The 15760-nt window shown below is 44.2% G+C and overlaps 1 protein-coding gene across 1 annotated transcript; it reads right to left on the bottom strand.

Annotated features, from left to right (window-relative positions):
- Positions 1-294: 294 nt before the first annotated feature.
- LOC139420204 (unconventional myosin-Ie-like) lies at positions 295-15652 on the bottom strand. The gene is made up of 27 exons (XM_071170053.1): positions 15521-15652; positions 12888-13025; positions 12393-12482; positions 11253-11347; positions 11016-11103; positions 10820-10909; positions 10486-10617; positions 10269-10403; positions 10057-10189; positions 9740-9936; positions 9217-9297; positions 7618-7704; positions 7431-7517; positions 7101-7268; positions 6795-6880; positions 6617-6698; positions 5860-6065; positions 5487-5631; positions 5260-5374; positions 4226-4395; positions 3850-3995; positions 3599-3745; positions 2447-2604; positions 2266-2340; positions 1957-2179; positions 1619-1794; positions 295-1338 (listed from the first exon to the last, which is right to left on the bottom strand). The coding sequence occupies exons 1-27, from the start codon at positions 15521-15523 to the stop codon at positions 1262-1264; spliced, it is 3330 nt and encodes a 1109-aa protein (XP_071026154.1). The 5' UTR covers positions 15524-15652; the 3' UTR covers positions 295-1261.
- Positions 15653-15760: the final 108 nt, after the last annotated feature.

Here is a 15760-nt window from a genome sequence, read left to right as displayed (position 1 = left end):
GGATGCCGCTCATGTCAGAAGTGACTTTTAGTACCAGGTTAGGATAACTTACTCAGCAGGTTAGGACAACTTACGCAGTTAGTTTAGGAGAATAGGTTAAGGTTATAAAAAGGGTTAGGGTGAGCTAAAATTATCCTGATGCAACTCAATAGTCACTTTGACATCAGTGCCATCCCTTCTAGACATGACCAGTGTCCATAGGCTGTAAAAAGAGTGTCATGGGACAATCTTTGGTGACCCCCCTCCCCCCAAAGAAACAACCCCTCAATATTTGATGGTTTACAATTCTTTTAATTTTTTGTTCATTATGACCTTATGTCAACTGTCGACAAACAATCAACTGTCTTTTTTAACAGACTATCGCTGGGTAATAACATGTACCATGTAGCCTATTATAAAACATGGGAAATGGTAGGCTCTGTTAATGTCTTATATGGTTCATCATCATCTTAGGTAGATATTTCACAATTCTATATCAGTGAAGATCAGTAAGGCTGGGTTTACACAGGCAGCCCAATTCTAATTATTTTCCCATTAATTGGTCTTCTGGCCAATCAGACCAGCCCTTTTGCCGATAATTGGATAAAACATCAGAATTGGGCTGCCTGTGTAAACTCAGCCTTACAAATCTTCACTAAATATAGAATTGTGAAATATCTACCTAAGACATGGATAATCACATAAAATACACAACTAATATATATTTTACAATATATATCTTGTCAAAAATGTTTTGTAATTACCCATTCTATCCCAACTCCACCTGAACTGAGATTATTATGGACATTTGGTCCTATGTATTAAACAAACGTGAAAGAGCAAATAAAACTAAGATTTATTTGAACACTCGAGGTAAATGGCTATAAAAATATTTGTTCAGTCTTTAAAAAAAGCTAACACATGCTAAAACAATAGATAAAATCCATTGATAAAAATTAGTAGTATTTGCACTTCAAACCATCTTTGTCAAAAATCATCGCATTCCCTCGTCTCGGACTCCAAAGAGAGATGGTATGGAGAAATGCTTTAATTATGCTTTTTTGTTTTGTCTCTGTAGTAATGCACTTGGTATGGTTGTAATTCTACTGTTACCACCTGACTCCTTGCTCTCATTGGACATGTCCCTCATCGCTCCAGTCTAGATCTTCTCTCATTGGACATGTCCCTCATCGCTCCAGTCTAGATCTTCTCTCATTGGACAAGTCCCTCATCGCTCCAGTCTAGATCTTCTACCTTTAGACAAGTCCCTCATCGCTCCAGCCTAAATCTTCTTTACATAATTCCCAGGAAACATGCCTTCCCTCCCGCGAAGACGACCGTACCACCAGCCTGATGGATCTGGAGGGAGGATGGGTGAGAAAACCGGTCAATCTAGCAATTATAGACTATATAGCCCTTTTCTATCCTCAGAGGGAATTACAGGTGAAGCACAGGAAGACTGCATCACAGTTGAACATGTGGTTATAGTATACCTTTAATAATGCTACAATAATATCAGTATATAATATGTAGCAGTACTTATAGTATATGACTAATAGCAGTTTTATACTACTGTAATTAATATACTCAGTTTATATAAATATAACTTCAGAGATGATCTACTGTAAGAGTTTAGTACCTTCAGTGAGGATTTCAATGACATCCTCCGCGTTGAAGCTCAGCTCATCAGTGTCCTGGGCGTCGTAAGCATACAGCGCTCGGCATTCAGGGGAGCGAGGCTTGGGCTTGGGGGCAGGCTTGGGGCGGCCCGCTCCTGGGGAAGGCTTGACCTCCTTCGAGCGTCTACGATGAACACTGAGCGAAATTGGGAGGAGAGAAAGAGAGATTTAGAAAAAGTGCCTTTCTTGGTTTACAGTATATAATACCATTTGAGTTTTTTTTTAAACACCAGCAACAACAGGAAGAATATCAATTTTAACAACCTAACAAGTATTCAAACAGGACCTGAGAACTCACCCAGCCACTCCCTGGTCAGGCACGTTCATGAAAGCGGTGTCTGCCTGGCTCTGGTTGTTGGAGTGGTTGTTGGTCTGCCGGGACCTCTGTTGTCGGGGTAGTGTAGGCTGCTCCATACTGGACTGCCGGCGGAGCAGAGAGACCCTGGACGAGGGTGGCCCACCCCGCTGACCACCACCCCGCTGACCACCACCCCCACCTCGGCCTCTGCCCCTGGGGGCGCCTGAGACAGATGAGGGAGATGTTGAGTCAGGTCAAAAGTGAAATGAGTGCCATCATTGGAGAGGCTCAGATATCTAGTTCTCTCACCTTGTGACTGCTGTCCTGAGCCTGGAGTCTGGTTTCCCATGTAGCGACTTTTCCTGTTGTCCCTGCGGGTCGGTCCTGGGGAACACATGACAAAAAGGTGTGATGTGTCTGAAATGCTATGGGACGGTTGCAGACACAGATTAGGCCTACTAATAGAAGTCTCCAAAGTGCTTGGACTCACTGGAGTTCTTTGGGAGCCCGGGTCCGATGGTGACTATGAGGACCTTGCTGCTGGGCTTCACAACCGCCTCTTCTCCTTGGCCTGCCTGGAACTGGATCTGCCTGGAGCCAGCAGCAGAGAACGGCCCCCAACCTCCCTTCTTCACCTTAAACTCCAGTCTAAACGAGGAACGGAGAGGGGAGAGAGAAGCGCAATGGGTTAAGATATGGCTTAAAAGACTCAAACTGGATAACTTTTGCGTTATGCATCTTTGAGATTATTCATGATCGTTGACGTAAAGCATGACACTGGTATGTTTTAAGGGGAAATCAGCAGTTGCAACATCCCTTTTTGGACTTATAAATTAATGATTTAATTGATTCTCTAAGAATATAATAATTTAGCTTGGGGGCGTCTCCCGCCAAAATGTTTAAAGGCCCTCCACTTGGCCGCAGGTCTTGCTGTTTTAAAGCAAATTTGGTACAATTCTCCACATTTTGCCAGGGCTTATGCCATGTTCTTATGCTATCTGGGTGACACAAACATTATAACATCACAGCGAGACCCATGCCATGTTCTGACTCAAACATTATAACATCACAGCGAGACCCATGCCATGTTCTGACTCAAACATCATAACATCACAGCAAGACCCATGCCATGTTCTGACTCAAACATCATAACATCACAGCGAGACCCATGCCATGTTCTGACTCAAACATTATAACATCACAGCGAGACCCATGCCCATGACATCTTTGGAATTTTAGATTCTCCCTGACTGTCTAGTTTTCATTTTGGTGGTTGTACATGATCTTATAAAGATACAGCTCCATCATCTCTTTTACATACTTTATATGTGGTTTTAGTCATTTAAGTTGCTGATAAATCAATACACTGCAGTCAGAACCCAAAGTATAGGCTTACTTTACTCCAATGTTTGTATACAAAGTAAATGTAAAACTGTATAGCCTCAAAACATGGTTAAAGCTATCTTCATGATATCATGGATGATCAGTCCTTGCATCCATATCGGTCTATGAGAGAGTGGTTTTATTTCTCCAGCCCCATCCCTCAGCTTTTTATAGAAAACTACTGTTATGGTTTCAACTGTTTAACAGTAAGACCCCACTGATTGGTCTAAGGCTAAGCTCAGAGTAAAGACTGACTGACAGGTTGTTGAACTTGAGCGGTAGCTTCCTCTGGGTCTTCTCATCATAACGTTTGTAGAGCAGACTGAGGAACTCCGTCTTGAAGATGCACTGAAGGACACTGTCGTAATGCTCCTCGTGGATGATGAAGAAGTCATCCTGCAGGGTGCTGAGGGAGGAAAGGAGACATCTTTTCAATGAAACACCCATTTCTACTACTGTGCATCATGACCATCAACTGGTATAACACTTCCAGAGTATCTAAACCGGCACCTGAGAGAGACTGATTGAATCTTCTCCACTTCTATCTGTCTCTTCAGAACCTCGTGGATCTGTCCCTTATCTGGTCCCTGCTTCACCTTCTCCCGACCAATCAGATACAGGAACTTAGGGGTCAGGATGAGGTCACGCTTCACAGTCTGCAAGATGGAGAGAGGGATATTATATAACTTGTTGCTATTATAGGCTTACTGACCAGGAACCACAATATATAGGGGGTTCATTGAGCAGACAAGCATTGGCAGTATCCACCAAACCGTAGAGGGAGTAGAAACACTGTCTTGTCTATTTAACATGAATAACAATAGCATTATGCGTTCTGTGACAATGTTAATGTTGGTTTGTTACTGTGGCCATACTTGACTCTTACCCTAAACCTGCGGTCATATTTGGCAACCACATCTGCAAAATCGATCTTCTCCCGGCGGCCCACGAACTGCCGGATCTCGGGGTGGTTGTCGGTGCCGATGTAGTCGCCCACAAAGTTCCTGTTGAGGCTGTTCCTCCTCCTCTCCTTCTTATTCAGTAGGATGTCTGAGGCTACAGGACACGACACAGTGTGATACAGTACTGAACTGACAGGACACAGTGTGACACAGTACTGACAGGACACAGTGTGATACAGTACTGAACTGACAGGACACAGTGTGATACAGTACTGAACTGACACGACACAGTGTGATACAGTACTGAACTGACACGACACGACACAGTGTGACACAGTACTGAACTGACACAGTGTGACACAGTGCTGAACTGACACAGTGTGACACAGTACTGAACTGACACGACACAGTGTGACACAGTACTGAACTGACACACACAGTGTGACACAGTACTGAACTGACACGACACAGTGTGACACAGTGCTGAACTGACAGGACATGACACAGTGTGACACAGTGCTGAACTGACACGACACAGTGTGACAGTGCTGAACTGACAGGACATGACAGTGTGACACAGTACTGAACTGACAGGACACAGTGTGACACAGTACTGAACTGACAGGACACTACAGTGTGACACAGTACTGAACTGACAGGACACTACAGTGTGACACAGTACTGAACTGACAGGACACTACAGTGTGACACAGTACTGAACTGACAGGACACTACAGTGTGACACAGTACTGAACTGACAGGACACTACAGTGTGACACAGTACTGAACTGACAGGACACAGGGCTTAACATATACAGTAGATATAATGCACTATTATGCAGTACTGAACTGACAGGATACAGGGCTTAACATTTACAGTAGATATAGTGCACTATTATACAGTACTGACCTGACAGGATACAGGGCTTAACATATACAGTAGATATAGTGCACTATTATGCAGTACTGACTGTACATGGCAAAAAGCTGATTCCCACAGAGAGAAACCATACCTTACCTTCCTCTCTCATCTTGACGTACTTGCGGACGGCGATGTGTTTGCGCCAGGCCTTCTGGATGGCCCGAGCATATCCGTTATATTTCCTTTCCCTCATCTCCTCCAGCAAGAACAACTACAGAAACATATTTCACAATACTTCTATAAATGATCATCTTTATAGTAAGAAGAACCAGACTGTTATGTGTCAGTATAGAGGTTTTCTAGATAACGAGAGAAAGACGTACTGATTCTGGGGCCTTGATGAAGATCTTAGTCTTTCCCAGCTGGTACTGGTCCTGGTCCATGTTGACAGAGTGGAGGAGGTGCAAAACCCCCTTCCTCTCCTCCCCTGTCCACCGGGGCCATGTCTCCCTGGTCAGGATGGCGTACCTGTAGGACCACACAAAGCCATTTTACTGGACTGGCAGAATGTCCTCAAGTCATGCATACATTTTTTAAATAGATGAAAACAAAGTATTGGGTGGAATTAATTCAGATCAAGCCAAACGCTGATTAAAACAACATGAACAAATACATTTGTACTGATGTTTGAAATCTGTGAAGCCAGCATGGAAATCCATCTCTTGGACCCCTGACCCCTATGACCTTAGGGCTCACCTCTGCAGGAACTTGGCGAAGGCTCGGCGGAATGCGTACCCGGCGCGGCGCACACGAATGTTCTCCCGCAGGCCCAGGTACTCCACCTGGTGTTTGGCCCGAGTGTCCTCCCAGTCCCGAGGCTTCTTGGTCTCGTTGGGCTTGATACAGCGGATGTAGTGGGGGGTGCACTTCATCAGGGTCTGGACCAGGTTGTTGGCTTGTTTCTGAAGGACATGGAGGTTCAATCACAGCTTGGTAGCACAGACCAGGCGCTCAGAGTAGTAAACAGACTGATGGAAGAAAATATATCCCTGTACAATAACACATACAGTGACCCGTGGCCGGGATGTTATGGAAGACAGGGGGGTGGGGGAGCCACTCATCTGAGATTGGACTGGCATGTCTGTTTCCATAGCAACAATAATACTTAGTGGACAGATCTACATAAACATAACTGGTATGGTAGTATCTGTGGGGAAGGAATGGGATGGGTGGGATAATGAGCAGCAGTGCTTACAGTGTGTGGGTCTTTCCTCACTGGTTATTTGGACAAATCACGATTTCGCAGGTGTTAACATCTTTCGAATTTTGGGAGGGGACATTTAGCCCGTAGACAGAGGGTTCCGCTCCTCGTTCCTGTTCTGCTGCTCGTTCTACCATCTCTTCTCTTCACACGTATGGACCCAGAACTTAATCAAGCAGCTGACCAATTACGTGAGACTTTGTTCTGGGTCTACAGAGATTGTAGTAGCACACAACCGTGTCAGATCCTTACCTTGATCTTGCTACTGGCGGTGGTAGGACGGCCCTTTTTCTCTGCCTCTAGGTTTTCTGGGAAAAGGGTTTTTATGAAGGCACTGCCCAAACACAGACAGACAGAGAGAGGCTGGTCAGTGGCAGACTATGTAATTATCATATAGTATACCTATTATAACACGTCTCACTACACTTACAATTCACTGCTCTGCATCAGCTCAATGATGTCGTTGAAGAGCACATCTCTGTTCCTCTCACAGAAGCCACTGACATCATAGGACACCTGAGAGAGAGAGAGAGAGAGAGAGAGAGAGAGCTATCAGCATTTTCCCTCTAACACATTCTGATATTTGGGATATGTGGGCTCCATGTTCTTCAAACCCCCACCAGGGGGCAATGTACCAAATTAAATCAAAGAGCTGTAATCTTTGGAATGTTGGATCAGGTTGCGATGAGGATGCATTGTAAAAGGCCCATAGTGTTGTACTGTATGGTGTACGTACCTTGCCAGCGTAGTGGTGCACTATGAAGCCTTTATTCCAGTTGTTGAAGTGCTCATGGGAGCTGATTCCCGCTTGTAGCTTCTGGATCAGGGTCTGGTCTGCACCCTCCCCCTTAGCATGCATGGTGGCACACACATCGTCCAAGATACTCATGATGCCTGGGGGGTTCTGGGTAATAAGAACAGGGCATATCAAGAACTGTACCACACACACACACACACACACACACACACACACATCTACTGGTACTGTAACTAGTTCACCTGAATTACAGGCAAAATGGCCCGGTCAACTTCAGCACTACAGCAATGACCAAATATGATCACTCACCAGTTTGGACTCAATGAGGTCACACACGATTTTGTTGTTAAAGTACTCGATCGGGGTCCACTTGATCCCTTCCTGCACATATTCCTCCTACAAGAAACAACGTCAGTATCTGGGAAAACAGGCCAAAGTAATGTAGACCTATCACAAGACGAAAGAGTGAAACAGGTAATGTAGAGTTATAACTTACCTGCTCAGCTTTTAACGTGAGCTCAATGAAAATCTGCTGCAGCTTCTCATTCACAAAGTTGATGCAGAACTGCTCAAAGCCGTTTTTCTATTAGTGTTAAATAGAGATGTGAAGGAAAATGTTATGTTTGTGCTTTTCTAATAACCAATTCGACTGGGTTGATGCAAGTTACTGGTGGATCATGCCTGGGAGGAATCCTCACTATCAGTATAAGCAATGTGGCAGTACACCCACAACCAAGTTACTGATGGATCATGCCTGGGAGGAATCCTCACTATCAGTATAAGCAATGTGGCAGTACACCCACAACCAAGTTACTGATGGATCATGCCTGGGAGGAATATCTATCAGTATAAGCAATGTGTACACCCACAACCAAGCTGATGGATCATGCCTGGGAGAAGATAGCCTTGTGAGGTATTGGATCGGTCACTATCAGTATAAGCAATGTGGCAACACCCAAAAGAAAGGAATTAGTTTCAAGGTGTCAGCTTGGAGAGAAGAAGCCTTGTGAGGTATAATGAACCGAAAGTTAATGAAATGAATAATAAATAAGCTAAATCATGCAAATATAACGTGACTGTGTAAGCAGTATATAAGAGACCCAACGGGACTGCCCCGGCAGAGATAATACTTGGTGCATTTATTTGTTGGAACCTCTCCAGCTTGATGATAATAAAGAATCATTCATTTAAGGTTGACTTCAGGTGTCCCTGGTGGTCATTCCCACAACAGAGAGCATACGTAGCATTAGCGATTTTGTATGTAGTAACAATTCAACGTAACTGGAGGTGGCAATTAGGTGTGCAGGACACGTGTGATTAGGTGTGCAGGACACGTGTGATTAGGTGTGCAGGACACGTGTGATTAGGTGTGCAGGATGTTGTTAGGACATATGTGATTAGGTGTGCAGGATGTTGTTAGGACATATGTGATTAGGTGTGCAGGACACATGTGATTAGGTGTGCAGGACACATGTGATTAGGTGTGCAGGATGTTGTTAGGACATATGTGATTAGGTGTGCAGGACACGTGTGATTAGGTGTGCAGGACACGTGTGATTAGGTGTGCAGGACACGTGTGATTAGGTGTGCAGGACACGTGTGATTAGGTGTGCAGGACACGTGTGATTAGGTGTGCAGGACACGTGTGATTAGGTGTGCAGGATGTTGTTACGTGTGATTAGGTGTGCAGGACACGTGTGATTAGGTGTGCAGGACACGTGTGATTAGGTGTACAGGACACGTGTGATTAGGTGTGCAGGACATATGTGATTAGGTGTGCGTGTGTTAGGACATATGTGATTAGGTGTGCAGGACACGTGTGATTAGGTGTGCAGGACATGTGATTAGGTGTGCAGTGTTGTTATATGTGAGGTGTGCAGGACACATGTGATTAGGTGTACAGGACACGTGTGATTATGGTGTGTACAGGTCACATGTGATCAGGACACATGTGATCTTCAACTAAATGATATGGTCTAACAGCCTATAGGTAGAAATCTTTATGTATACAGTGTTAAAGGAAATGCCTAGTCCTAGAAGCCTAGTCCAACAGAAGAAGTGGAACTCCTGTATGAGGAAGCACAGAAATATCCACCTGGAAGATTTCAAAGCCATAGATGTCCAGCACCCCGATGTTGAATTCCTCGTGGTCTTTCTGTATGGCTTTGTTGATAGACTGGGGGAGTGGAGAGAAGAAAGAAATCTATGAAGAAGTTGAATTGCTAGTCTATATTTTCATCATACAGTACTACAATAAAATAAGGTGTCATGGTCGTAGCAACAGTACTGCAGTAAACCTCTTGTGAGACAACAGGACAGAACATGTGTAAGCTGTGCTGCCTCCCTGCTGCTCCCATCTCTAGACGTGTTCTGTCTTGTGAGGCTCCCAACCCAGCAGTCAAAAGACAAACAACTGGACAAGAATTCAGACAGCAAGTCCAATACATGTTCCGATAAGAGAGATGCCTCTTTATAGTGATTGTGAACATGGCCATGCTTTGCTGTTAAATGTTCCCTCTACTAGTTAATCAGTCAAAATATACTGTAGGTGAGCAAATTGATGAGGATAAACGGAACCTCACTGACAGGTTCCTTCTGAAATTAAAATGGACACTTACATCCACAAGAAAGTCAAACAGGCGTGAGTAGAGGGCTTTGGAGAGGGCGTCCCGTGTGAAGGAGGCCTGCTCTGTGTTCAGAGTGACAGCGATGCTCTCCGTCTTGCCTCCCCACTTGCTGTCCATGATCCGGCTGGTCAGCTTGTTTTTCAGACCCTCCTGGGAGATTCCCAACAGGTAGGCCGGGAACGCCAGGACTGCCGGAACATGGAGGAGGGGAAGTGATATAGGACAGCCAGAGAGAGATCACAAGTGCAAAGAGGGTATAGGATAGGGGTTGGTTTGGGCTTGTGTGTGTATGTATGTATGTAACTCACAGTCCTCACTCTCCACCACAGCGTAGTTTCCCTCCTCTCTGAAGGCGATGTTACCCAGATGCAGGATGCCTGCTACGATCTGCATCACCATGTCCTGATCATCTACAGACAGGCCCACCACTGACATGGCTTCCTAAAACACAGACACACAATGAAGACAAACTGCCTCTCTATACAAGTGAAAAAGAGAGAAAGAGAGAGAGAGAGCTCACCATGGTGTCAGAGAATTCCTTCTTATCGTTGACATCCTCCACGGTGTAGGTGCCAGACTGGTTCAGGTAGAGGTAGTAGTCAGGTGTGGTGACACCAAGGTTCTCCCTCATCTCTTTAGTGGCGCCCCCCAGGAGCTAAGGGTCAGAGGTCATTAGGTCAAAGGTTAATTAAGTGACGGAATTCTCTACATAATTAGTTATTGTTATTCTGTCCAACCTGGTAGTAGATGTGGAAGTTCCTCTCTCCCTGGTTCTGTGACACCACCCTGGACTTCTCCAACAGGAAGTTGGAGATCTTCCCTCCGTCTGGCTCTCCTCCACGGCTGAACTGGATCTCAAAGTACTTCCCCTGTGGTAAAAACAGACAGTGATTAAGGTTCCTTGTCCAGATAAGGCCTAAAACAGGAATGCAACAACAAAGCTCCACCTACAATCCTCCCTATTGCTTCACCTATCTGGTCCCATCATCTCTGCCAATGGGAGTGAATGGCAGAATGGCCCTAATTCCTTATCCATTCTATCGGTATTCCCAGATTCCCGGTTCTACTCACAAAGCGACTAGAGTTATTGTTGCGCACAGTCTTGGCATTCCCAAAGGCCTCCAGGAGAGGGTTGGATTGGAGGATGATGTCTTTTACGTGCTGTGAAGAAGAAGAATAAAGGAGAACAGATGAACCCACTAATATGTGTCTGAGAAGAAGAAATGAGAGAATGGAAGGGAGCATTAGTCAAATGTATCCCCTATACCTGGACTTTGGGACCTCCGCCCGACACCTTGGAGATGTAACCCATTATGTATTTAGCTGCTACAGTCTTTCCTGCTCCACTCTCCCCACTGCAAAGACAACGGAAAGCTTTGGGAAACAGGGCAACACCCTAACTCATTGTGATGGTATCCCATTGACAGAATGCATGGTTTATGTGACAGTTCAGGTTACAAGAAGTATAAAGTTTGATCTCTAGGAGTGAGATGATTGGTCAGACCTGATGATGACACACTGGTTCTCACAGTCGATCATCATGTTGCGGTACATGTTGTCAGCCAGGGCATAGATGTGAGGGGGGTTCTCATACTGGGCCTGGAAAAGGAAGAGAAAGCATAGCGGTTAAGAGCATTGGGCCAATAATCAAAAGGTCGCTGGTTCGAATCCCCACGCCGACAATCTGTCGATGTGCCCTTGACCAAGGCACTTAACCCTATTTGTTCCTGTAAGTCACTCTGGATAAGAGCACCTGCTAAATTACTAATTAGAAGAAAAAAAAATAATATATATATATATATATGAGTGTCTTCTACAAGCCCTAGGTGACTTGCTATCAAACATCCAGCAGTTTACTTTCAACATGTATTTTATTTTGTCCAGCTCGGTAAACAGCATTCACAATAGATGACGCTTCTTACTGACATGATGACGCTTCTTACTTACATGATGACGCTTCTTACTGATACGCTTCTTATGATGACGCTTCTTACTTACATGATGACGCTTCTTACTTACATGATGACGCTTCTTACTTACATGATGACGCTTCTTACTTACATGATGACGCTTCTTACTTACATGATGACGCTTCTTACTTACATGATGACGCTTCTTACTTACATGATGACGCTTCTTACTTACATGATGACGCTTCTTACTTACATGATGACGCTTCTTACTTACATGATGACGCTTCTTACTTACATGATGACGCTTCTTACTTACTTACATTTACTTAAAAAAAGGCATTTACAAAAACTTCTGCAGTAGAATACATTGTCACATATTTGTAACAGAAGTGGTTAATGGAGTTTCTACTGGTCCCTCAGACCCGAGTGAAACCAAAGAAATGAAGGAGGTAACTGAGAAACAGGAAGCCTTGGGGTTATTCATTAACTCTGTGATTATGAGGTCAGGTAAACAATGGACAACTTAATGGCATTGAACAGATCATTTACATGATAGTGGGAATGTGGGAGGGCACACTTTGCATCACCTATTAATAAGCATCATTTTATACACTACAGTTTCTCCGTCTAGATCGAGAGATGCAAACAAATCCTGAAACTGGTAGGTAGGTAGGTAGGTGCAGCCAGCCAGCAGCAAGCCCAGTGTCTTTAGTAGTGTGTCTATTACTCACAGCTCCCTGGTAGAGCTCCACCTCTCTGTCGGTGAAGTAGGGCAGCTGTTTAAAGGGGTTGACAGAGATCAGCACCGACCCTATGTAGGTCTGAGGAAGACACGTTAAGAAGAACTTGAATATCCATCTAGAAGACACCACCGCCAGGGACCACAACAACGCTGACGTGGGTAGCTGTGATCACAGTGTTAGTCCCTAACGCTACATGGTGTACTGTAAATATGGTGGTTGAGACACAAACATATTATCCTTCCATGTTGCTATACACTTTTTAAAGTATGTTATTAAGGCTAATCTCATAACAGGCTGATGTGGGTGAAGTGATCACACAGGTGTGTAGGTCCATAGGGCGTGCGTGTGTGTGTTTGTGTGTGTGTGTGTGACAGAGAGACCACGGTGTATGTACATCTACAAAGCACAGCAAAGCCTCAGTGTATTTGCCACATATAGCAGTGCGTGTCCTGGTTCTACTACTAAGTTGAAGCTGAAGGATACAAAGATGTAGTCGTCCATGTATCTCTTCTTGAGGTTGTCAGTGATGGCATCTTCGTTGATCTTGGAGAGCAGGACCATGTCATCCACCCCGCTGATCTTAACATTCTGGGTCTGCCAGTGGTAGCGCTCCTTACTCCCCTGAGACAGAGAAACAGACAGAAAGAGAGGGAGATAGAAACTTATTGCAACCAGTCTGTGCAAATTCAAGTTCGCTCTCTTTTCCATTTCAACTCCTCTCCTCATCCATTAAGGAACACTCATATGTCCTCATTAACTGACTGAGGAGTGGGAGTTGGAAAGATCAGTGATGGGCTGGGTAGCAAGGAAACTGAATATGCCGGAAATCCTACATACCAACTACTTTACACAAGAGGCTGTGAGCTCTTCAAGATCGCATTGTGGAGTTCTGGAAATGTACAACGGTTTGTGTGGTGCAAATAGTAATGTCCGCACAGTGAACACCAGTGGTCACCAACCTTGTACACAATAAATTACATAAAAGTAGCAATCAATACACTTTTTAGACTGTGCCTTGCCAGACTGTGCCTGTTAGACTGTGCCTGTTAGACTGTGCCTGTTAGACTGTGCCTGCCACAAATAAGCTGAATGTGTTATGACCATAGAGAAAGAATAGTCTTCATACTCACCACACGACCATAAAGATGTTCCCACCATAACACATGTATTACACAATTACAGCAGCCTCTATTTCAAAAGAGGATGAGAACTATGATCCTACTCAAACAGCTACAGAAATGTCTAACGTTGTACGCCAATGTACTCACTCTTACCAAAATAACCTTGAATATTGCCATATTGACCACAAGTTGGTGAGGTAATGTCATAATATAGCTGTGTGCCAGGAACCAAAATCAGAACACTATCATTTATTTAAACTTGATTTAACTAGGCAAGTCACTTCATAACAAATTCTTAATGACAATGACGGCCTACCAAGACCAAGAGACAAACGTTTATGATTGAAATACCCTCGTCAATTCAGTGGTGTAAAGTAGTTGTCAAACACACATCACATTATACAAGGTGCTGAATGAGAAACTCTGCATAGAAAAGAAACAGAAAGGCTAAGCAGCAATATAGTGTGTAGGCTGTAGGCTGTAGACCGTAGGCTGTAGACCGTAGGCTGTAGGCCGTAGGCTGTGTTGTTTCTTCGTTCATTCACTGATGGTCAGATGGGCAAGAAGAGGCAATGCCACGAGGGAAATACCTTGTGATTTATCAGTCATGAATCACCATGACAGACAGATGGTTTGGGTATTGCAACAGACAGTCCAGTTCTCGTAGAACAGTCATGCGTCTGTGGAATTTCTCAACAAGGAACCAAACAGGTCACAGGGTGAATACCAGCAGTGGTTTCTTCCCCCTCCCTCACTGATAAAAACTAGATCGGGAGAGGAAGAATATTCTGTCACGTTGTCCTCCCTGAATGTGTCCAACCAATACAGAGTCCCGATGTTGAATCCCAAAGTTATGACCAGGTATAATTTTGTATGCATGACATCACAGGGGGTCTGTCCCCCGTGGACCTCAAATCTTCCTATCCTGATTTGTCTACATTCCTTTTCCCTCCTAGGGCCTGTTCAATGGGGATAACCCTGCCCAGACACGTTGCTCCTGGTTGATTCATTTGAATCAGCTTCACCTGCAGTTTGACAGGGAAACAATTTTGCTAGCTGAGTGCAGTAACATTTAGAGGCAAAACATTTACTATAGTAGCATAGCCACGGGAAGTAATTGGGAGTTGGGGGTATTGTTTGTGGAGGTGGACAGGGTGGCAGCAGAGAACAATGTTTTGCATGCTCTAATTGGTCCACTAATACAGGATTATTAAAGGCCCAGCGCACTACTTTTGTGAGAGAGAAGAAAAAATAAAGAAACCATTATTTATTATGATTTTTCAGTGGGTGCTGCAGAACCCTCAGCACCCCTACTCTCTGTGGCTATGTGTAGTAGACTACGGGTATGCCTAGGCTGTGATTTAGGTGTGCATGCAATGACCTCTGGGAAAAGTGTATGCCCAGGCTAGTCGTGTGTTTCCATCTGTGGGTAGGCCTAAACGTTGTGCCTATTCCAATGTTATTATATACTATAGACCCCTTTCCTTGTCACCTTTCCTATAACCTAGCACCACTGATCATGACTTGACAGGTGGAAGCAGCACTAAGGTGAAAACCTGTCCATACTTTTCAGTTATTGGAAAGGAGTTCAAGGAGTACTGGGACATTTGAGGCAATAGTCTACTGATTGAATCAAATGTAGACACTGTCTACCTGTTCACGACAAGGAAGTCTGTGCAAAAGAAAAATGCGCAGACTTACTAATATTTACGTCGTGTGGATCCAACAGTGCCAGTTGTTTAAAGTTAGTGATTTATGAATCAAAGAACGGACAGCGCCTTTTCAAGCTCCGGTCAGGCATCCAAGGATATTTGTCGACAATCCTTGTCATCCACCAGGTTTCTGTATCACAAACACTAGGCAATTGGACTTGTTGGCTCAAGGAAATATTCTCCAGTCGGGAGAACTTCACGAGTAGGCTAAACATTCGATGAATGATGTTTAAATTATTTTCGGTGTGTAGTTGGTGATTGAGAAAAAGTATAGGTTACTTACCATTTTAACTTGATATTACTTCCTGATTGAGAAATCCAACTTACACGGAAAGTTTGAGGAGCTAAGCAAGGAGTGTCACGAGCTCAGGTGAAACTCAAACGTAATATCATACTTATAAATCTAAAGAGGGTTCATTTAATTGTCGGTATTATATGCTGTTTTCTATCAATGTAAAAACTTTCACCCGGTGCTTCAACGTTGATTGAATAGCCTAGCCTGACTTCTTCTAAGGAGGTGGGG

This window comes from Oncorhynchus clarkii, chromosome 2 (genome assembly GCF_045791955.1).
Source record: "Oncorhynchus clarkii lewisi isolate Uvic-CL-2024 chromosome 2, UVic_Ocla_1.0, whole genome shotgun sequence".
NCBI classification, from domain to species: domain Eukaryota; kingdom Metazoa; phylum Chordata; class Actinopteri; order Salmoniformes; family Salmonidae; genus Oncorhynchus; species Oncorhynchus clarkii.
Note: the sequence above shows the minus strand (reverse complement) of the source record. Positions and strands in the feature narration are given on the sequence as shown.

Excerpts from the sequence above, each read along its gene's own strand:
- LOC139420204 (XM_071170053.1), bottom strand. Across the intron at positions 10,910-11,015 it reads GCGGAGGTCCCAAAGTCCAG|CACGTAAAAGACATCATCCT; the intron begins GTATAGGGGATA and ends TCTTCTTCACAG. Across the intron at positions 10,618-10,819 it reads ACAATAACTCTAGTCGCTTT|GGGAAGTACTTTGAGATCCA; the intron begins GTGAGTAGAACC and ends TTTTTACCACAG.